This window comes from Taudactylus pleione, unplaced genomic scaffold (assembly GCF_031769625.1).
Source record: "Taudactylus pleione unplaced genomic scaffold, aTauple2 ptg000053l, whole genome shotgun sequence".
Taxonomy (NCBI): domain Eukaryota; kingdom Metazoa; phylum Chordata; class Amphibia; order Anura; family Myobatrachidae; genus Taudactylus; species Taudactylus pleione.
Window position 1 is genome coordinate 38,917,082 of NW_028284455.1, and position 25,977 is coordinate 38,943,058.

General features: G+C 36.1%; 1 protein-coding gene across 1 annotated transcript in view; it reads left to right on the top strand.

Moving 5' to 3' along the window:
• The window catches only part of ACP3 (acid phosphatase 3), a 79,741-nt gene that overhangs the window by 26,001 nt on the left and 27,763 nt on the right, over positions 1–25,977 (top strand). The window contains exons 4-9 of the mRNA XM_088463803.1: positions 3,312–3,464; positions 5,083–5,181; positions 6,220–6,318; positions 21,167–21,299; positions 22,518–22,603; positions 25,301–25,407. Of these exons, the coding sequence (XP_088319929.1) occupies positions 3,312–3,464; positions 5,083–5,181; positions 6,220–6,318; positions 21,167–21,299; positions 22,518–22,603; positions 25,301–25,407 (677 nt within the window). The remainder of the gene's footprint in view (positions 1–3,311; positions 3,465–5,082; positions 5,182–6,219; positions 6,319–21,166; positions 21,300–22,517; positions 22,604–25,300; positions 25,408–25,977) is intronic.

Sequence of the window (25,977 nt, forward strand, 5' to 3'; positions counted from 1 at the left end):
GATGTTTTGCGCTTTGTAAATGACCTTCATTGTGTCTTTTGCGACCTTAGAACACATTTTACCTTCACAACAAGGCGTTGGCTTTCCCACTGTTGAGGCATCATCAAAATCACTCACTAGCACAGTGGTTCCCAAACTGGGTGCCCTAGGGCACTTGTAGGGGTGCCACAGGTTTGTGGTCCAGCACCAAATCAAACTATTGATGGTCAATTAAAACTATTATATATAAGGGTTGGGTACGGGATTTCGGGAATCAGAATTACGGCGGTCACAAAACCGACAGTGGCATCCCAACAGCCAGAATCCCGGCCCAACTAGGTAAGTACCCTAAGCCTCTCCCCCCTCAGCCAAACCCTAACTCTCCCCCCAACCCTAATACTTACCGTTGGTATTCCGGCAGTTGAGATTTTGGTGCTGGGGTTCCAAATGCTTTTGCGTTTCCGGCGCCGGTATTCTGAGTGCTGGCATCCCAACTGCTGGGATGCTAACTACATCCCATAACAAGTAACAAAGGACCTCATTCAGAGCCGCTCGCTATTTGCGGTCGTTCGTTTTAAAAAAAGGGGTGGCTATTCAAATGAACCGTTCGCTCTTTGCGGTCTGTTCACGCCTCTAAGTCTGAATGAGCGAGCAAAACTTGCGGTCGAAATTTTGAAAAATACATCCCCTGGCCGCTCGCATCATACGTCATGTCCGCTATTTAATAGATTAATTGAGTACATCGAACAGCGTATGAACTGCTCGCTATTCTTCTGGTTGGTTTTTCCTACCACTATATTGCGAGCAGTTCTGACTATAAAACAACCAAGTGACGTGGTCAGTGACACTGCTGTTTTAATTATGCACACCCATAAAACGCCCGCTTTGACCTTTAAGCACGCCTGCGTTCTGATCTCCACTCCCCGTTTTCAAGCACCATCCCCTGTTACCACCCACATACGCCTCATCCTGTCACTCAAAATTGCAGGCCTTCGCTATATAGCGAACAAACGATTTTCGGCCGCACTGACTGGTTCGCGCATGCGTACTAAAAACCGTACGCTTGCGCAGATGTGCGAACATCGCTCGGAACGAGCGTACTGCCGCTTACGAGCGGCTCTGAATCAGGCCCAAAATGTCTTAGTCAGTGGGCAATATAATGAGAACAGTTAAATATCCTTTGTACTCATTAAGTGAACAAAGTATTAACAATATACGGTCATGTACATACAATAAAATGTGCAGCTGCAATATAATCTAAACACAGATGGCCTCATTTGCATTATGCAGGGCATATGAGGCAGAGTAAAAAGTACACCTTGGTAGTGCTTTGTGCCTCATTTTGTGAAGTTGTACAATGATTTCAGCCAAAGTACATGGGGGTCCAGAGCAAGATGGCAGTGTTTGTAAAGGAGGGGGTACACATGGCAGGAGGTTTGCCTGGTCTAATGATAGTACTTTGATGTTTAACTTACATTTAATTTCTAGCACAGTTCACCTCTTCACATATTTTTCACCTCTTCATAAACCTGGGAGCACTTAATAATTAATTAGAACTGAGGTCCAGTGGAGAAGGTTATTTCCTAGGCAGAACCAATATTCCTAAAAATGTAGCCAGTTAATTTATTATGAGAGTGTCTGTCCTCTGGTATACTAATAATAATAATAATAATAATAATAATAATAATAATAATAATAATAATAATAATAATAATTATTATTATTATTATTATTATTATTATTATTAATACCTATGCAACAAAATGTGGCTTGAGCACACAACCCCTGAGTCATCATTTAAAGTTAGTTATTTAAATTGAACGGATGCTGGGGGAGAGCATTGGTAAAATCCTTTACCTAGGTGGTAGTACTATCTTATACTGCTTTTACACCAAAGTCCCGGGTCAGACCTGGGTTTTGGCACAAGGTCCCAAACCCAGGTCAGATCCTGTTTACACTGCCACTTCGACCCAGGATATTCCCAGGTCAGCTCCATTTACACTGAACCTGGGTCAGGTCTTGCATAACTTAGGTTTTTTTTCAAATGCATACAAGTTATTTGTAAAATGCATCGCTTATTATGGATGTGAGATAAAAAGTGGGAGGCACATATAGAAACCGTTGTAATTCCTACACCGTTCACCTGATTTGGATGTAATTACCCTCAAATTAAATCTGAAAGTCTGCAGTTAAAGCACAACTTGTTTGTTTCATTTTAAAACCATTGTGGTGGTGAATAGAGGCCAAAATCTGAAAATTCTGTCAATGTCCCAATATTTATGCACCTGGACTGTATATATATATATATATATATATATATACACAATATATACAGACACACATATATATACTGACATATATACGTATATACGCACACACTCACACACATATATATATATATATATATATATATATATATATATGTGTGTGTGTTTGGTCCCTAATAACACAACTGCAGTCAAGCAAGTGTTTTGTTAAAGACATTTGCCACCCTCACCCCCCCTCCACGTGAGGCCAGCACTGCTGTGTTCCCGGCACCGCATACACACTGTAGCGGCGGCGGTATCGGCGACTGCTGCTCCTGCTCCCCTTCACTTCATGCTGGACGGCGCTTACCTCTTGTGTCCTCCGGCATTCAGGACACAGGAACCGCAGTTATAGGTGGGTGGGAGGAGCGCCAGTTCACATAACCAGGGTCACCCCCGGCAGCATGTTCACGCTGACATCCAAGCCGGGTAGCTTCCGTGTTAAACACTGCTAGCTACCCAGCTTGAAGTACCAGGTACCTCGATATGGGTTATTTAAAAAGGTCCTTTTTACACTAGGCAAAATCCCAGGTTGATGTGCGCTCACGTGCAATAACCCAGGATTTTTAGCCCAATGTAATACCCTTTTCACACTGAAAATGAAAATCCTGGGTAATTCACTTTTACCTGATAATTTGCTAAATAACCTGGGTTTTTTCCCTGTGTAAAAGGGTCAACCCGGGACTAAATTCCCAGGTCTGGGAATTAAGTCCCAGGCTGACCCTTTCACACGGGGAAAAAACCCAGGTTTTTTAGCAAATTACCAGGTGAAAGTGAATTACCCGGGTTTTTCATTTTCCTGTGTATGAGACAGAAAATGACAAAAAACCTGGAATGCAAAATGCCAGGAAAAAGCTGTTTTTTTTGCCATTTTCTGTCTGAAAGTGGGATAAAATGGGTATTACAGTGGTAAATGCAACCTGTGCTGCATGTATTTTGGCTATGTCTGATGATGTAAGCAGAAGATTATGGTTCAAGCCAGATTCATGTGTCAAAATACTGCTATAATTTTCTTTGGTCTCTTAGGTTTATGTGCAAAGTACAGACCTAGATCGTACACTAATGAGTGCCCAGACAAATCTTGCTGGTTTGTTCCCACCCACTGGGAAGCAAGTATGGAATCCTAATATCACATGGCAACCAGTCCCCGTGCATACAGTGCCATTGTCAGGAGACAATGTGAGTGTTAATATTATTTATTTACAGCATGCTCTTTCTGTGTTAATACTTCAAAGTAATAAAAAAAATCTATATAAATCTATAACAATATTTTGTAAGCATAATTTATTTTAAGATTGGAGAAATCCTTTTTTCATACAAAGAGACTGGAGATGGCTTCCTAAAATCCACAACAAAAAAGCTCTACCAAAATTTAGCTGAGAAATACATTGAATAAGCGACCATGTGCTTAATCCCTCTTCTGGTTTCTTACTGTACTGACAATTTCTTGTAACACAAATACATTACTTACTCACTACATCACTAACAGTTTGACTTGAGACAGTATATGGCAGTAGTTCTAAATCTAACAAATCAAAAAGGCTTAAGGACTACAATGTCACCAAAACTGGAATAACATTTAGAATGATACTTTATTATCATAATTGTAATGTATTAAACAGCAATTAGTTACTGCCTACATCTTATTAATAAGTACTGCCCCTGTGGTGCTGTAACTGCTCCCCTTGCTCTGACCTCACCCCTGCCCTGTCCAGCACAACCCCCCACCCCACCCCCTCACCGTTTCTGCCCCCCCCAAAAAATCTCATACTTACCCCATTCAGGCGGCAGGTCCGCTCATTAAGAAGATGGGACAGACCTTCTAAAAGTATTATATAGATACCTTGTATAATGAACTTACATGAATCCACAGCAGTAGCCGCAATATCGGCAAGGGCAAGACAAACCGTCATGAATCAGATCAGACATCAAAGTACAAAAACAGCAGGCATAAACGAGCTCAGAAAAACCACAAAGTCAGAGCTTCTGGAACTCAAAGTTTAAGGTTCAGGTAAGATTAGCGCACACAAAAACAGCAGAGATGGGAGCATCCAGCCAATACCATCTTAAACCTACACAAGATAGTTAGTATCTCTGAGAGTGCCTATTAGATAGGCAGTGTACTGCACACTTATTAGAGAGTAAAGGGGCCTATCCATTAGCAGATAAAATGAACAATTGAAGGCTATATCATTCAGTCGTCCATTATATCTGCTATTGGATAGGCCCTGAACGATGACAGATGCGCACTACCTTGGCCGATAAATCACATCTATCATCTCTCCAACATGTTGGTCAATTATCGCATATAGCTGTACAATATTAGCAATATCGTGCAGTTTATATACAGTAAATGACGAATTATATTTTTTAGAAAGCCACTCCCAGGATGCTCCAAATTCCTTCTTTAATGAGTATTCAAACAATCATTTAAAAAAATCCACTCCCTGAATGATGTCATGCGATATCGTTCGTCGTTTGCTATATCATTTGTAAAATCAGTCGTGTACATGACCGATATCGTTCAGCGCAGCCACCGGAATTTTCAAGGGATATCTTTTGTCTTTCATCGCTCAGAAATACATCTGCTAATGGAAAGGCCCCTTAAATAATAATATAGATGCAATGACTGACTAGATGCATAAGTAAAGGCAAAAAACCAAGCGTGCAGTTTAGACTTAGTGCTCTTAGCAAGTTTTACTCCAAAATATTCTTAAGACTTTTATTAATCAGAAAATTTGTTGACTGTCCAAAACAAAACTTGTCTATTTTTATATAATAATATTTTCCTTTTCAGATACTTTTGTTGCCACTAAAAAACTGCCCCCGATACAACCAGCTACAAAATGAAACTTTAACATCAACTGAACTTCAGGCACTTTTAGAGCCTTATAAGGTAAGGAAGACAGATGTGGCATTAGCTTTAATAAGACATTTTCCAGCATTGGTTCTGCAGATGTAATTCAATGTGAATCTCAACACTGGTTGAGAATTGCTCTCCATCTTCTAAAAACTAACAGGGAAGAAATCATGAAAACATTATTTTGAAATACAGTACAAGTCATTTAGAAATGTAAACATATTATTCAAAAGTAACAGATAAAATTAACATAGAGAACTTGCTCATTTCAACACAGGTGTAAGAACTCAAAGGCAAACAGTAATTGCAATTAAAGTGGTAATAGCTGATACTTTATGTGACCAACAACTCTATGTAGTAAAAGTCCATTATATAAGCAGGAATAAATAAAAGAATCAAATTATCCCCACAATTAGATATTTTCCAAGCTTCATAAAGACATATAACCGGAGTGTTAAATCACAAAGACATATCAATAAAAATAAAATAGTTAAAGAAAGTTACTGATCCTCATATTAGCTCCTGAAAGCTGCTGGTATTTGTAAAGGGATTGATATTTTTGAAGCACAGTGTCCACCACTCAAATTGAAGTCCGTGGTCTTTCAAGTAATACTGACGCGTTTCATCTATTCAACAGGCTTTCTCAATGAAAAACTTCAATTTGGTGGGCAGAATTTATTTGTAGATTTGGAGTAGACTGCTAATACTGTGCTATTTACTATAGAAACATCATAACTAAGGAACTGTAAGTGGTCTATCCATGTATTTGACAAGATTGAATGATATTTTATTTTATATTTGTTGGTTGTTTATAAAGCCAGTGCTTCTCCCAGTTTGAGTTGCATGTGGTTTATATCTGGAAGCTTGGCAACTCAAGAAGCATTGGACCTATGCTGGCACATGATCAATCTGTTGGGAAACTGAGGGATCACTAAGAAAATAACAAGAGGCACTATCTTCCTGAAATAACCAATTATTTTCTACCAAAAGACATTCAGACAAGATGATAAGTGATGCAGATAATGTAGATAATGTTCTTAAAACTTACACACATTTCTTTTATTTTCAATCCAGGACTTCATAAAAACTTTAGAAAATTACACTGGCTACACGCCTGAGAAACTAAATGATCTGTTCACTAGGTGGCTAATATATGATGTTTTGTTATGTGAGGTAAAAATACTTTTTTGCAATTTATTACAGTATTGTATTGTCATTAAATAATCATTTTACTTTAGACATACTACTATGCTAAATGTAAGTGAATCACACTATATATTCTTACTTCTACTAAGCTACTACTATGCTAAATGTAAGTGAATCACACTATATATTCTTACTTCTACTAAGCTACTACTATGCTAAATGTAAGTGACTCACGCTGCATATTCTTACTTCTACTAAGCTACTACTATGCTAAATGTAAGTAAATCACACTGCATATTCTTACTTCTACTAAGCTACTACTATGCTAAATGTAAGTGACTCATGCTGCATATTCTTACTTCTACTAAGCTACTACTATGCTAAATGTAAGTGACTCACGCTGCATATTCTTACTTTTACTAAGCTACTACTATGCTAAATGTAAGTGACTCACACTGTATATTCTTACTTTTACTAAGCTACTACTATGCTAAATGTAAGTGACTCACACTGCATATTCTTACTTTTACTAAGCTACTACTATGGTAAATGTAAGTGACTCACGCTGCATATTCTTACTTTTACTAAGCTACTACTATGCTAAATGTAAGTGACTCACGCTGCATATTCTTACTTTTACTAAGCTACTACTATGCTAAATGTAAGTGACTCACACTGTATATTCTTACTTTTACTAAGCTACTACTATGCTAAATGTAAGTGACTCACACTGCATATTCTTAATTTTACTGAGCGACTACTATGCTAAATGTAAGTGAATCACACTGGATATTCTTACTTCTACTTAGCTACAAATATGCTAAATGTAAGTGAATCACACTGCATATTCTTACTTCTACTAAGCTACTACTATGGTAAATGTAAGTGACTCACACTGCATATTCTTACTTCTACTAAGCTACTACTATGCTAAATGTAAGTGGCTCAAACTGCATATTCTGACTTTGACTAAGCTACAACTATGCTAAATGTAAGTGAATCACACTCCATATTCTTACTTCTACTGACCTACTACTATGCTAAATGTAAGTGACTCACACTGCATATTCTTACTTCTACTAAGCTACTACTATGCTAAATGTAAGTGACTCACACTGCATATTCTTACTTCTACTAAGCTACTACTATGCTAAATGTAAGTGACTCAGACTGCATATTCTTACTTCTGCTAAGCTACTGCTATGCTAACTGTAAGTGACTCAAACTGCATATTCTTACTTTGACTAAGCTACAACTATGCTAAATGTAAGTGAATCACACTAGATATTCTTACTTCTACTTAGCTACTACTATGCTAAATGTAAGTGAATCACACTGCATATTCTTACTTCTACTAAGCTACTACTATGCTAAATGTAAGTAAATCACACTGCATATTCTTACTTCTACTAAGCTACTACTATGCTAAATGTAAGTGACTCATGCTGCATATTCTTACTTCTACTAAGCTACTACTATGCTAAATGTAAGTGACTCACACTGCATATTCTTACTTTTACTAAGCTACTACTATGCTAAATGTAAGTGACTCACACTGCATATTCTTACTAAGCTACTACTATGCTAAATGTAAGTGACTCACGCTGCATATTCTTACTTTTACTAAGCTACTACTATGCTAAATGTAAGTGACTCACACTGTATATTCTTACTTTTACTAAGCTACTACTATGCTAAATGTAAGTGACTCACACTGCATATTCTTACTTTTACTAAGCTACTACTATGCTAAATGTAAGTGACTCACACTGCATATTCTTACTTTTACTAAGCTACTACTATGCTAAATGTAAGTGAATCACACTGGATATTCTTACTTCTACTTAGCTACAACTATGGTAAATGTAAGTGAATCACACTGCATATTCTTACTTCTACTTAGCTACAAATATGCTAAATGTAAGTGAATCACACTGGATATTCTTACTTCTACTTAGCTACAACTATGGTAAATGTAAGTGAATCACACTGCATATTCTTACTTCTACTTAGCTACAAATATGCTAAATGTAAGTGAATCACACTGCATATTCTTACTTCTACTTAGCTACAAATATGCTAAATGTAAGTGAATCACACTGCATATTCTTACTTCTACTAAGCTACTACTATGCTAAATGTAAGTAAATCACACTGCATATTCTTACTTCTACTAAGCTACTACTATGCTAAATGTAAGTGACTCATGCTGCATAATCTTACTTCTACTAAGCTACTACTATGCTAAATGTAAGTGACTCACGCTGCATATTCTTACTTTTACTAAGCTACTACTATGCTAAATGTAAGTGACTCACACTGTATATTCTTACTTTTACTAAGCTACTACTATGCTAAATGTAAGTGACTCACACTGCATATTCTTACTTTTACTAAGCTACTACTATGCTAAATGTAAGTGACTCACACTGCATATTCTTACTTTTACTAAGCTACTACTATGCTAAATGTAAGTGACTCACACTGCATATTCTTACTTTTACTAAGCTACTACTATGCTACATGTAAGTGACTCACACTGTATATTCTTACTTTTACTAAGCTACTACTATGCTAAATGTAAGTGACTCACACTGCATATTCTTACTTTTACTAAGCTACTACTATGCTAAATGTAAATGAATCACACTGGATATTCTTACTTCTACTTAGCTACAACTATGGTAAATGTAAGTGAATCACACTGCATATTCTTACTTCTACTTAGCTACAAATATGCTAAATGTAAGTGAATCACACTGCATATTCTTACTTCTACTAAGCTACTACCATGCTAAATGTAAGTGACTCACACTGCATATTCTTACTTCTACTAAGCTACTACTATGCTAAATGTAAGTGGCTCAAACTGCATATTCTTACTTTGACTAAGCTACAACTATGCTAAATGTAAGTGAATCACACTAGATATTCTTACTTCTACTTAGCTACTACTATGCTAAATGTAAGTGAATCACACTCCATATTCTTACTTCTACTGACCTACTACTATGCTAAATGTAAGTGACTCACACTGCATATTCTTACTTCTACTAAGCTACTACTATGCTAAATGTAAGTGACTCACACTGCATATTCTTACTTCTACTAAGCTACTACTATGCAAATGTAAGTGACTCACACTGCATATTCTTACTTCTACTAAGCTACTACTATGCTAAATGTAAGTGACTCAAACTGCATATTCTTACTTTGACTAAGCTACAACTATGCTAAATGTAAGTGAATCACACTAGATATTCTTATTTCTACTTAGCTACTACTATGCTAAATGTAAGTGAATCACACTGCATATTCTTACATCTACTAAGCTACTACTATGCTAAATGTGACTCACACTGCATATTCTTCCTTCTACTAAGCTACTACTCTGCCAAATGTAAGTGAATTACACTGCATATTCTTACTTCTACTAAGCTACTACTATGCTAAATGTAAGTGAATCACACTTGATATTCTTACTTCTACTAAGCTACTACTATGCTAAATGTAAGTGACTCACACTGCATATTCTTACTTCTACTAAGCTATTACTATGCTAAATGTTATTGAATCACACTGCAAATACTTCCTTCTACTAAGATACTACTATGCTAAATGTAAGTGAATCACACTGGATATTCTTACTTCTACTAAGCTACTACTATGCTGAATGTAAGTGACTCAAACTGCATATTCTTACTTCTACTAAGCTACTACTATGCTAAATGTAAGTGCTTATCACTGCATGTTCTGACTTCTACTAAGCTACTACTGTGCTAAATGTAAGTGACTCACACTGCATATTCTTACTTCTACTAAGCTACTACTTTGCTAAATGTAAGTGACTCAAACAGCATATTCTTACTTCTACTAAGCTACTACTCTGCTAAATGTAATTGTATCACACTGCATATTCTTACTTCTACTAGGCTGCTACTTTGCTAAATGTAAGTGAATCACACTGTATATTCTTACTTCTACTAAGCTACTACTATGCTAAATGTAAGTGACTCACACTGTATATTCTTACTTCTACTAAGCTACTACTATGCTAAATGTAAGTAAATCACACTGGATATTCTTACTTCTACTAAGCTACTACTATGCTGAATGTAAGTGACTCAAACTGCATATTCTTACTTCTACTAAGCTACTACTATGCTAAATGTAAGTGCTTATCACTGCATGTTCTGACTTCTACTAAGCTACTACTGTGCTAAATGTAAGTGACTCACACTGCATATTCTTACTTCTACTAAGCTACTACTTTGCTAAATGTAAGTGACTCAAACAGCATATTCTTACTTCTACTAAGCTACTACTCTGCTAAATGTAATTGTATCACACTGCATATTCTTACTTCTACTAGGCTGCTACTTTGCTAAATGTAAGTGAATCACACTGTATATTCTTACTTCTACTAAGCTACTACTATGCTAAATGTAAGTGACTCACACTGCATATTCTTACTTCTACTAAGCTACTACTATGCTAAATGTAAGTGGCTCAAACTGCATATTCTTACTTTGACTAAGCTACAACTATGCTAAATGTAAGTGAATCACACTAGATATTCTTACTTCTACTTAGCTACTACTATGCTAAATGTAAGTGAATCACACTCCATATTCTTACTTCTACTGACCTACTACTATGCTAAATGTAAGTGACTCACACTGCATATTCTTACTTCTACTAAGCTACTACTATGCTAAATGTAAGTGACTCACACTGCATATTCTTACTTCTACTAAGCTACTACTATGCAAATGTAAGTGACTCACACTGCATATTCTTACTTCTACTAAGCTACTACTATGCTAAATGTAAGTGACTCAAACTGCATATTCTTACTTTGACTAAGCTACAACTATGCTAAATGTAAGTGAATCACACTAGATATTCTTACTTCTACTTAGCTACTACTATGCTAAATGTAAGTGAATCACACTGCATATTCTTACATCTACTAAGCTACTACTATGCTAAATGTGACTCACACTGCATATTCTTCCTTCTACTAAGCTACTACTCTGCCAAATGTAAGTGAATTACACTGCATATTCTTACTTCTACTAAGCTACTACTATGCTAAATGTAAGTGAATCACACTTGATATTCTTACTTCTACTAAGCTACTACTATGCTAAATGTAAGTGACTCACACTGCATATTCTTACTTCTACTAAGCTATTACTATGCTAAATGTTATTGAATCACACTGCAAATTCTTCCTTCTACTAAGATACTACTATGCTAAATGTAAGTGAATCACACTGGATATTCTTACTTCTACTAAGCTACTACTATGCTGAATGTAAGTGACTCAAACTGCATATTCTTACTTCTACTAAGCTACTACTATGCTAAATGTAAGTGCTTATCACTGCATATTCTGACTTCTACTAAGCTACTACTGTGCTAAATGTAAGTGACTCACACTGCATATTCTTACTTCTACTAAGCTACTACTTTGCTAAATGTAAGTGACTCAAACAGCATATTCTTACTTCTACTAAGCTACTACTCTGCTAAATGTAATTGTATCACACTGCATATTCTTACTTCTACTAGGCTGCTACTTTGCTAAATGTAAGTGACTCACACTGTATATTCTTACTTCTACTAAGCTACTACTATGCTAAATGTACGTGAATCACAATGCATATTCTTACTTCTACTATGCTAAATGTAAGTGAATGACATTGTATATTCTTACTTCTACTAAGCTACTACTATGCTAAATGTAAGTGAATCACACTTGATATTCTTACTTCTACTAAGCTACTACTATGCTAAATGTAAGTGACTCACACTGCATATTCTTACTTCTACTAAGCTATTACTATGCTAAATGTTATTGAATCACACTGCAAATTCTTCCTTCTACTAAGATACTACTATGCTAAATGTAAGTGAATCACACTGGATATTCTTACTTCTACTAAGCTACTACTATGCTGAATGTAAGTGACTCAAACTGCATATTCTTACTTCTACTAAGCTACTACTATGCTAAATGTAAGTGCTTATCACTGCATGTTCTGACTTCTACTAAGCTACTACTGTGCTAAATGTAAGTGACTCACACTGCATATTCTTACTTCTACTAAGCTACTACTTTGCTAAATGTAAGTGACTCAAACAGCATATTCTTACTTCTACTAAGCTACTACTCTGCTAAATGTAATTGTATCACACTGCATATTCTTACTTCTACTAGGCTGCTACTTTGCTAAATGTAAGTGAATCACACTGTATATTCTTACTTCTACTAAGCTACTACTATGCTAAATGTACGTGAATCACAATGCATATTCTTACTTCTACTATGCTAAATGTAAGTGAATGACATTGTATATTCTTACTTCTACTAAGCTACTACTATGCTAAATGTAAGTGAATCACACTGCATATTCTTACTTCTACTAAGCTACTACTATGCTAAACGTAAGTGAATCACACTGCATATTCTTACTTCTGCTAAGCTACTACTATGCTAAATGTAAGTGAATCACACTGCATATTCATACTGCTAATAAGCTGCTACTATGCTAAAGGTAAGTGAATCACACTGCATATTCTTACTTCTACTAAGCTGCTACCGTGCTAAATGTAAGTGAATCACACTGCATATACTTACTTCTGCTAAGCTACTACTATGCTAAATGTAAGCGAATCACACTGCATATTCATACTGCTAATAAGCTGCTACTATGCTAAAGGTAAGTGAATCACACTGCATATTCTTACTTCTACTTAGCTACTACTATGCTAAATGTAAGTGACTCACGCTGCATATTCTTACTTCTACTAAGCTACTACTATGCTAAATGTAAGTAAATCACACTGCATATTCTTACTTCTACTAAGCTACTACTATGCTAAATGTAAGTGACTCATGCTGCATATTCTTACTTCTACTAAGCTACTACTATGCTAAATGTAAGTGACTCACGCTGCATATTCTTACTTTTACTAAACTACTACTATGCTAAATGTAAGTGACTCACACTGTATATTCTTACTTTTACTAAGCTACTACTATGCTAAATGTAAGTGACTCACACTGCATATTCTTACTTTTACTAAGCTACTACTATGGTAAATGTAAGTGACTCACGCTGCATATTCTTACTTTTACTAAGCTACTACTATGCTAAATGTAAGTGACTCACGCTGCATATTCTTACTTTTACTAAGCTACTACTATGCTAAATGTAAGTGACTCACACTGTATATTCTTACTTTTACTAAGCTACTACTATGCTAAATGTAAGTGACTCACACTGCATATTCTTAATTTTACTGAGCGACTACTATGCTAAATGTAAGTGAATCACACTGGATATTCTTACTTCTACTTAGCTACAAATATGCTAAATGTAAGTGAATCACACTGCATATTCTTACTTCTACTAAGCTACTACTATGGTAAATGTAAGTGACTCACACTGCATATTCTTACTTCTACTAAGCTACTACTATGCTAAATGTAAGTGGCTCAAACTGCATATTCTGACTTTGACTAAGCTACAACTATGCTAAATGTAAGTGAATCACACTCCATATTCTTACTTCTACTGACCTACTACTATGCTAAATGTAAGTGACTCACACTGCATATTCTTACTTCTACTAAGCTACTACTATGCTAAATGTAAGTGACTCACACTGCATATTCTTACTTCTACTAAGCTACTACTATGCTAAATGTAAGTGACTCAGACTGCATATTCTTACTTCTGCTAAGCTACTGCTATGCTAACTGTAAGTGACTCAAACTGCATATTCTTACTTTGACTAAGCTACAACTATGCTAAATGTAAGTGAATCACACTAGATATTCTTACTTCTACTTAGCTACTACTATGCTAAATGTAAGTGAATCACACTGCATATTCTTACTTCTACTAAGCTACTACTATGCTAAATGTAAGTAAATCACACTGCATATTCTTACTTCTACTAAGCTACTACTATGCTAAATGTAAGTGACTCATGCTGCATATTCTTACTTCTACTAAGCTACTACTATGCTAAATGTAAGTGACTCACACTGCATATTCTTACTTTTACTAAGCTACTACTATGCTAAATGTAAGTGACTCACACTGCATATTCTTACTTCTACTTAGCTACAACTATGGTAAATGTAAGTGAATCACACTGCATATTCTTACTTCTACTTAGCTACAAATATGCTAAATGTAAGTGAATCACACTGCATATTCTTACTTCTACTTAGCTACAAATATGCTAAATGTAAGTGAATCACACTGCATATTCTTACTTCTACTAAGCTACTACTATGCTAAATGTAAGTAAATCACACTGCATATTCTTACTTCTACTAAGCTACTACTATGCTAAATGTAAGTGACTCATGCTGCATAATCTTACTTCTACTAAGCTACTACTATGCTAAATGTAAGTGACTCACGCTGCATATTCTTACTTTTACTAAGCTACTACTATGCTAAATGTAAGTGACTCACACTGTATATTCTTACTTTTACTAAGCTACTACTATGCTAAATGTAAGTGACTCACACTGCATATTCTTACTTTTACTAAGCTACTACTATGCTAAATGTAAGTGACTCACACTGCATATTCTTACTTTTACTAAGCTACTACTATGCTAAATGTAAGTGACTCACACTGCATATTCTTACTTTTACTAAGCTACTACTATGCTACATGTAAGTGACTCACACTGTATATTCTTACTTTTACTAAGCTACTACTATGCTAAATGTAAGTGACTCACACTGCATATTCTTACTTTTACTAAGCTACTACTATGCTAAATGTAAATGAATCACACTGGATATTCTTACTTCTACTTAGCTACAACTATGGTAAATGTAAGTGAATCACACTGCATATTCTTACTTCTACTTAGCTACAAATATGCTAAATGTAAGTGAATCACACTGCATATTCTTACTTCTACTAAGCTACTACCATGCTAAATGTAAGTGACTCACACTGCATATTCTTACTTCTACTAAGCTACTACTATGCTAAATGTAAGTGGCTCAAACTGCATATTCTTACTTTGACTAAGCTACAACTATGCTAAATGTAAGTGAATCACACTAGATATTCTTACTTCTACTTAGCTACTACTATGCTAAATGTAAGTGAATCACACTCCATATTCTTACTTCTACTGACCTACTACTATGCTAAATGTAAGTGACTCACACTGCATATTCTTACTTCTACTAAGCTACTACTATGCTAAATGTAAGTGACTCACACTGCATATTCTTACTTCTACTAAGCTACTACTATGCAAATGTAAGTGACTCACACTGCATATTCTTACTTCTACTAAGCTACTACTATGCTAAATGTAAGTGACTCAAACTGCATATTCTTACTTTGACTAAGCTACAACTATGCTAAATGTAAGTGAATCACACTAGATATTCTTACTTCTACTTAGCTACTACTATGCTAAATGTAAGTGAATCACACTGCATATTCTTACATCTACTAAGCTACTACTATGCTAAATGTGACTCACACTGCATATTCTTCCTTCTACTAAGCTACTACTCTGCCAAATGTAAGTGAATTACACTGCATATTCTTACTTCTACTAAGCTACTACTATGCTAAATGTAAGTGAATCACACTTGATATTCTTACTTCTACTAAGCTACTACTATGCTAAATGTAAGTGACTCACACTGCATATTCTTACTTCTACTAAGCTATTACTATGCTAAATGTTATTGAATCACACTGCAAATTCTTCCTTCTACTAAGATACTACTATGCTAAATGTAAGTGAATCACACTGGATATTCTTACTTCTACTAAGCTACTACTATGCTGAATGTAAGTGACTCAAACTGCATATTCTTACTTCTACTAAGCTACTACTATGCTAAATGTAAGTGCTTATCACTGCATGTTCTGACTTCTACTAAGCTACTACTGTGCTAAATGTAAGTGACTCACACTGCATATTCTTACTTCTACTAAGCTACTACTTTGCTAAATGTAAGTGACTCAAACAGCATATTCTTACTTCTACTAAGCTACTACTCTGCTAAATGTAATTGTATCACACTGCATATTCTTACTTCTACTAGGCTGCTACTTTGCTAAATGTAAGTGAATCACACTGTATATTCTTACTTCTACTAAGCTACTACCATGCTAAATGTAAGTGACTCACACTGCATATTCTTACTTCTACTAAGCTACTACTATGCTAAATGTAAGTGGCTCAAACTGCATATTCTTACTTTGACTAAGCTACAACTATGCTAAATGTAAGTGAATCACACTAGATATTCTTACTTCTACTTAGCTACTACTATGCTAAATGTAAGTGAATCACACTCCATATTCTTACTTCTACTGACCTACTACTATGCTAAATGTAAGTGACTCACACTGCATATTCTTACTTCTACTAAGCTACTACTATGCTAAATGTAAGTGACTCACACTGCATATTCTTACTTCTACTAAGCTACTACTATGCAAATGTAAGTGACTCACACTGCATATTCTTACTTCTACTAAGCTACTACTATGCTAAATGTAAGTGACTCAAACTGCATATTCTTACTTTGACTAAGCTACAACTATGCTAAATGTAAGTGAATCACACTAGATATTCTTACTTCTACTTAGCTACTACTATGCTAAATGTAAGTGAATCACACTGCATATTCTTACATCTACTAAGCTACTACTATGCTAAATGTGACTCACACTGCATATTCTTCCTTCTACTAAGCTACTACTCTGCCAAATGTAAGTGAATTACACTGCATATTCTTACTTCTACTAAGCTACTACTATGCTAAATGTAAGTGAATCACACTTGATATTCTTACTTCTATTAAGCTACTACTATGCTAAATGTAAGTGACTCACACTGCATATTCTTACTTCTACTAAGCTATTACTATGCTAAATGTTATTGAATCACACTGCAAATTCTTCCTTCTACTAAGATACTACTATGCTAAATGTAAGTGAATCACACTGGATATTCTTACTTCTACTAAGCTACTACTATGCTGAATGTAAGTGACTCAAACTGCATATTCTTACTTCTACTAAGCTACTACTATGCTAAATGTAAGTGCTTATCACTGCATGTTCTGACTTCTACTAAGCTACTACTGTGCTAAATGTAAGTGACTCACACTGCATATTCTTACTTCTACTAAGCTACTACTTTGCTAAATGTAAGTGACTCAAACAGCATATTCTTACTTCTACTAAGCTACTACTCTGCTAAATGTAATTGTATCACACTGCATATTCTTACTTCTACTAGGCTGCTACTTTGCTAAATGTAAGTGAATCACACTGTATATTCTTACTTCTACTAAGCTACTACCATGCTAAATGTAAGTGACTCACACTGCATATTCTTACTTCTACTAAGCTACTACTATGCTAAATGTAAGTGGCTCAAACTGCATATTCTTACTTTGACTAAGCTACAACTATGCTAAATGTAAGTGAATCACACTAGATATTCTTACTTCTACTTAGCTACTACTATGCTAAATGTAAGTGAATCACACTCCATATTCTTACTTCTACTGACCTACTACTATGCTAAATGTAAGTGACTCACACTGCATATTCTTACTTCTACTAAGCTACTACTATGCTAAATGTAAGTGACTCACACTGCATATTCTTACTTCTACTAAGCTACTACTATGCAAATGTAAGTGACTCACACTGCATATTCTTACTTCTACTAAGCTACTACTATGCTAAATGTAAGTGACTCAAACTGCATATTCTTACTTTGACTAAGCTACAACTATGCTAAATGTAAGTGAATCACACTAGATATTCTTACTTCTACTTAGCTACTACTATGCTAAATGTAAGTGAATCACACTGCATATTCTTACATCTACTAAGCTACTACTATGCTAAATGTGACTCACACTGCATATTCTTCCTTCTACTAAGCTACTACTCTGCCAAATGTAAGTGAATTACACTGCATATTCTTACTTCTACTAAGCTACTACTATGCTAAATGTAAGTGAATCACACTTGATATTCTTACTTCTACTAAGCTACTACTATGCTAAATGTAAGTGACTCACACTCCATATTCTTACTTCTACTGACCTACTACTATGCTAAATGTTATTGAATCACACTGCAAATTCTTCCTTCTACTAAGATACTACTATGCTAAATGTAAGTGAATCACACTGGATATTCTTACTTCTACTAAGCTACTACTATGCTGAATGTAAGTGACTCAAACTGCATATTCTTACTTCTACTAAGCTACTACTATGCTAAATGTAAGTGCTTATCACTGCATGTTCTGACTTCTACTAAGCTACTACTGTGCTAAATGTAAGTGACTCACACTGCATATTCTTACTTCTACTAAGCTACTACTTTGCTAAATGTAAGTGACTCAAACAGCATATTCTTACTTCTACTAAGCTACTACTCTGCTAAATGTAATTGTATCACACTGCATATTCTTACTTCTACTAGGCTGCTACTTTGCTAAATGTAAGTGACTCACACTGTATATTCTTACTTCTACTAAGCTACTACTATGCTAAATGTACGTGAATCACAATGCATATTCTTACTTCTACTATGCTAAATGTAAGTGAATGACATTGTATATTCTTACTTCTACTAAGCTACTACTATGCTAAATGTAAGTGAATCACACTTGATATTCTTACTTCTACTAAGCTACTACTATGCTAAATGTAAGTGACTCACACTGCATATTCTTACTTCTACTAAGCTATTACTATGCTAAATGTTATTGAATCACACTGCAAATTCTTCCTTCTACTAAGATACTACTATGCTAAATGTAAGTGAATCACACTGGATATTCTTACTTCTACTAAGCTACTACTATGCTGAATGTAAGTGACTCAAACTGCATATTCTTACTTCTACTAAGCTACTACTATGCTAAATGTAAGTGCTTATCACTGCATGTTCTGACTTCTACTAAGCTACTACTGTGCTAAATGTAAGTGACTCACACTGCATATTCTTACTTCTACTAAGCTACTACTATGCTAAATGTACGTGAATCACAATGCATATTCTTACTTCTACTATGCTAAATGTAAGTGAATGACATTGTATATTCTTACTTCTACTAAGCTACTACTATGCTAAATGTAAGTGAATCACACTGCATATTCTTACTTCTACTAAGCTACTACTATGCTAAACGTAAGTGAATCACACTGCATATTCTTACTTCTGCTAAGCTACTACTATGCTAAATGTAAGTGAATCACACTGCATATTCATACTTCTACTAAGCTGCTACCGTGCTAAATGTAAGTGAATCACACTGCATATACTTACTTCTGCTAAGCTACTACTATGCTAAATGTAAGCGAATCACACTGCATATTCATACTGCTAATAAGCTGCTACTATGCTAAAGGTAAGTGAATCACACTGCATATTCTTACTTCTACTTAGCTACTACTATGCTAAATGTAAGTGAATCACACTGCATATTCTTACTTCTACTAAGCTACTACTATGCTAGATGTAAGTGAATCACACTGCATATTCTTCCTTCTACTAAGTTACTACTATGCTAAATGTAAGTGAATCACGCTGGATATTCTTACTTCTACTAAGCTACTACTATGCTAAATGTAAGTGAATCACACTGCATAGTCTTACTTCTACTAAGCTACTACTATGCTAAATGTAAGTGACTCACACTGCATATTCTTACTTCTAATAAGCTACTACTCTGCTAAATGTAATTGTATCACACTGCATATTCTTACTTCTACTAGGCTGCTACTTTGCTAAATGTAAGTGAATCACGATACATATTCATACTTCTACTAAGCTACTACTATGCTAAATGTACGTGAATCACAATGCATATTCTTACTTCTACTATGCTAAATGTAAGTGAATGACATTGGATATTCTTACTTCTACTAAGCTACTACTATGCTAAATGTAAGTGAATGACATTGGATAGTATTAGTTCTACTAAGCTACTACTATGCTAAATGTAAGTGAATCACACTGGATATTCTTACTTCTACTAATCTACTACTATTCTAAATGTAAGTGAATCACACTGCATATTCTTACTTCTACTAATCTACTACTATTCTAAATGTAAGTGAATCACACTGTATATTCTTACTTCTACTAAGCTACTACTATGCTAAATGTAATTGACTCCTACTGCATATTCTTACTTCTACTAAGCTACTACTATGCTAATATGGGTATGACTCAGTGCTGCTTCCAATGACGATGTTCATGTAGTTGAGCAATCTTTTGCAATTGTGCATGCACAAACATTTCTAAACTCCTACGTTGCGTGCATTACACAGAGCGTACGCACAAAGGTGCTGTTAGGATCGAGGACGGTATCAGAAACGCTGTGGAAAAGTGCTGGGGGTTCCTGGGCAGTGACTGGGAGGTGGCTAGAATTGTACACAAAAATGGTCTGCTCAGTGGGCGTGTTATGGGACTGTCGCAGACATGTCAGTGAAAGTGGTTGCGTACACAGAGGCTGGACTGCTCACATAGGAGGCCATACTCGGATGGAGAAACTGCACTTGCCAAAGAGCTGGTGCAAGTTTCGATGGTGCGACTGATGGTGGTGTCTATGGACACACCAATCGATATTACACTGTGCATGGACGGTGACAATTGGCGTTTCAGTCCTTGTACATTTGGCCATATGGACGTACACAAGGGAAGGAGTTTGTACTGACATTTGCATAAAGTCGCAGTCGGGCAACTGCCAATAGACGCAACTGTGATGGCTTCTGCATCCACTTCTGAATAAGGCTTCATCCATTCAACATTTATTTTATTGCAGAAAATTCATAAATACTCCCTTCCTGAATGGGCCACAGACGATGTTATGGACAAACTCTTACATCTATCTGAAATATCCCTGTCAGCTCTTTATGGCATATACAAGAGGCATGAAAAATCCAGATTACAGGGAGGTAAATTAATCTGTTATTGTTTAACTGAAGAATGTATGGGTTAACCAGTGGGAAGTTCTAAAAGGTCCATAGAGATAATATTGCTGTAATAACAACTGCAGTATAACAACCCTATCCAGTATAACCCTGTAACACTTTATGCAACTCCAGAGTTGTACACTATAAGCATTGCTGCTACGTCTTTGGATGTAAAATATGTCAAATGGATGCTAAAATATGCTAATGCTGCAGTCTGAAGGAACCAGGTTACATGCTGTGAAAAAAAACAAATCACTGGAGATGAGATTAACAAGGATATTGTTATTGGTTTTAAGATCTGCCTTATCACTCTGTGAATGTGTGGCATTTCCAAAGAGCCTTGTGTCTAAAAGTAGAGGCATGAGCTGGTGCTTAGTGCATTTATGTAATAGGCTGCACGTGTCTTAAACTGTCTTATGCACAGTGGTTATGGCTCTTTTGAAGACCTAGGGGTTTAGATATCAAACAATTTTTGCAGGATATCCTCTGAAAGCACCCATCTTCATGGGGTACCCGTAAATATTCAGTACAAGCCAGATGTATGTATGGGGGACCACAGCAGATATTGTATTTATCTACTGCAATGCCCCTATTTTGTTCATAAAAGCAGCACATATACAGTAGAACTGGGGAAGCTAAATTGCAGGACTTACCTAGTTCCAGATTTTTACAGGGGAGGTTTCCAATATATATATATATATATATATATATACACACACACATGCATATATATACGTGTATATATAATATATATACGCACATATATATGTCACACATACATTGCGCACACACGCTCACCTTGCAACAGCTGGGCTGTAGATCTGATGGGGAAGGGACCTAGCAGGCTGGTTCATGTCATTAGGCCCCTCCCCCTAAAATACCAGGTTTCGTGGGTCAATCGGGAGAGGGTGAGGCCAAATTACTTGATTCTAATGGAATTGCGTTAAATTGGCTCCCTACTGACACACAACTCGCAGACTTTTGCCGTGAGGGGGTGGGGCTCAATAAAATGGTGCCTGTTCTTGACTCTGTCAGGGGGGTTTCTGGGTACTCAGAAAACCCCTGCATGCGCTAGTAAGTGTAGTGTATATGTTTATGCAGTATAAATAGATATATTTCTAAATGAAAGCGAAAGCTAAGTAACTAAAAAGTTTCTGCTTTATCTTAGTGATATCTGACAGTATGCTCTATTGTTTGCAGGTGTCCTTCTGAATACAATTTTAAAAAATATCACAAATGCTGCAATAACTCCATCCGGAAAACAGAAACTTATTATGTATTCTGCGGTATGTATTTTGTTGTGAAAACTCCATATTGTCTGTAGTCTGCTTTTTGTTTTTGGAAATCCAGGTTTTCTTATTCTTTACTAAGGGGTCTATTCATTATCACTTTATTTCTACAAAAGCAGATGAAAATTAACATTTTCACTTGCTTTTGTAGAAATGAAGTGTCCGGGCCATCTCCTGCTTACTTTTCACTTCCGATGTGGCCCACTGTCTCCTAGTATGGGGACAGAAATTCATCAAGCTCCAAAAATACAATATTTTCGGAGCTTGACCACGGGAGCATTCGCCACCTTCAGATGGTGTTTGCTCCCGCACTCTGCGCTCACCCTGCTGCTTCTCTATGGGAAGGAGTCCTGGGTTACGAAGAGGGATCCTTTCAGATCCATCCGCCCCTGTCCGGCTTCTTCCGGGGCTTTGTGTGCCTTCGTGAACTCTAGTTCACTAGGCGCACTCGCACTGCCAAGCAGTGAAGCCACTTCGGGGAGACAGCTGATTTTCGGATCAGCTGTCTCCATGCCAGAGCAATGATGACTTGCTTCGGCGCTCGCGTCAAGTTAGTATGTTAATTATCGGGGTCCAAGCTTGGACCCTGATAATTGACATAATGAATAGACCCCTTAATCACAATTGCTTGTTTGATGTCACTACTTGTGCAAGGGGGATGTGTTGAGGTGTGATTGTGCTTCAGTCCTTTAATTAAATTGACTACTAACATTATGCATTAATGATTTGAATTGGATATAACAAGATTTTCTGTACACATGTTATCAAATTAGAGTGAATTTATTGAGTGTACCATTTATTACATTGGTTTAAGGGTATATAAAGGAATGATTATACATTTTTGTCACTGCCCATTTCTGACATCTGACATGTGAATGTATATTTACAATTTCATTTTGTATTCGATTTATGTTCAATTTAACTCATCTGAAATCGAATCAAATCGAATTTAGATATCATGGTCAAAATCCCACATCTACTAAAATTTGATTTTAAAATCAAATTCGATGTTTTTCAAATTTGACTAGTGATTTATTGTTCGGTTTTGGATGTCAATTTCAAATTCTAACATAAAATCACCTAAAATTGAACACAACATCTCCAAAATAATAGCAGGCTTGTTGTGTGTGATGTGTATGAAAGTGGTAAAATAAAGAAATTAAATTACGTTGGGTGTCCCTCCCCCAAAAGCACAGCCAGCACCGGGCTATGAGAGCTGGTCCTGGTTGTGAAAATACGGGGGGAAAAAATATAGGGGTTTCCCATATTTTTAACAGCCAGCATGGACTCTTACTTGTGGGGGTGTAATTCCACAGCAGGGAAACACACTTCACAGGGTCCCCCTGCCAAAGCATTCAGCACCCCATACTAATCAGCCCTGGCCGGGGGTTCCTGGGGAAGAGGGCACCCCTCTAATAAAGGGGTTTCCCCTCTCCATGTAACCCCAGGCTGAGGCTGAAGCCCGGGGCTATCCCCCACACCCCTGGGCTGTGGGTGCGAGGTTGACAGTTGTAAAAACTAGTATTAAACTAATATTGTCTTTTACATGGGGACTACAGGTTCCAGCAAGCCTCCCCTGCATGCCAGTACTTGGAGAACAAGTACCAGCATGTGGGAAATTAAGGGGCTGCTGATACCTATAGTCCCCATGTAAAGGTAGTATTAAAACAAGACAGTACTCACACACCGTTGAAAGTTACATTTTATTATATACAGTCACACTTACAATATACTCACCTTGTCTGCAGTGTTCGCTCCTCTTGTCCAGTAGAATCCCACTGTTTGGAAAAAATAAATAAATACTAAACTAACCCTTGGTGCAGGTCAGTCTTCTTCTCCAGTAGCATCCCGTGCATTAAAAAAACAAACCAATAAACTTTTTTTCTTTATTTTAAAACTTGCATACACTTAACACACTAGAACCATGCTAAAATCACCAGAAGTAGGTCTATTATTTTGGGGATGTTGTGTTGGATTTTGTGTTCGATTTAAACTTGAATATTAGTATATCAGGGGATCCTAAGTTGGTCTACGTAAAAGTATCGATGTTTAGACGATATTCGATTTTGAAAGGGATTTGGTTTTATATTCGATTTCACATTCAATCTCTTATCTTCAAAATCGAATGCAACATCACCAGAAATGCAAAATCAAACAAAATTGAACTTTGAAAAATATACCCCGTAATGTGACAAGGTATGGTTGAACTGATTGATATACTGTATAAAGGTTATAACATTTGTCTTAACACAACCATCTCAATATATACCTCATACTGTGTCTATGCCCCTGTGCTGGGATAGATCTCAAGATATGGATTCATATTTTATCAAATATAGAGCATTTTACTATACAATGAAATATACATATTTTCACCCTATTTTCACTGAAATCTCCTGCTTACCTGACAGCACAGAAGTGGAGCACAATCCCTATACACTAGTATGTGGAGCTACTAATTTTCTAATTCAACAAGATCCAAAAATACTCGTTCATTATTTCTGTCCTTTGCGCTTTTCTTCATGCATACCGACGTAATTAATGCCGGCATGCATACAATGAGTGGCAAGATGCATGGCGTGCAAATTGTGATGTGTCATGCATCCCGCCCCCTGTGAGGGTATTAAATTGTTGTTTTTTTAGCAATATTTCAGATGCTTTACTTATTATGGCATCCATGTTTGGCTCTTACAGCATGACACCACCATTGCTGCTCTCCAGATGGCTCTAAATGTGTCCGATGGGAAACTCGCCCCTTATGCCGCTTGTCAATTTTTTGAGCTTTACCAGGACGATGAAAGGTAAACAACAACTAACACAGAGTGCTTTATTTACACTATCCTATGATACAGTATATTCTATATATCTAAACACAACTCAAAAGTCCATTATGTAAATTACCAGAAGACAGTACCACAGTAATAGAGCTTATGAGCTAAATAAAATCTTTTTATTAAGGATAATAAATAGGAATATTGTCTCTCTGTTCCAGTTTAATGTTTTCACTGGCGTGATAGTAATCATTTTTAGTATATATGGCAGATAGATCAATTCATTTACAGAATATGTCTTAAATATTGCTAAACAGATCTACTAGAAACTGATAAATTTAGATTATGGCTGGATCTATTATCTTATTTGCATTATTTTTATGTAATATGTGCCTTAGGCTGCGTACACACCTATAGATATATCTGTCCAATCTGTCTGGTGGGATGGAATGGTCCTTTTTCCAGTGTTTGAGAGCAAATTTCTATTGTTAGTTGCTATAGATATAGATACCTGTATATCTATATCTATAGGTGTGTTTAAGCCAAACTTCAACTCTAGAAAAAAACAATGAGATTGAGTCTGATAATATTGCTACATTT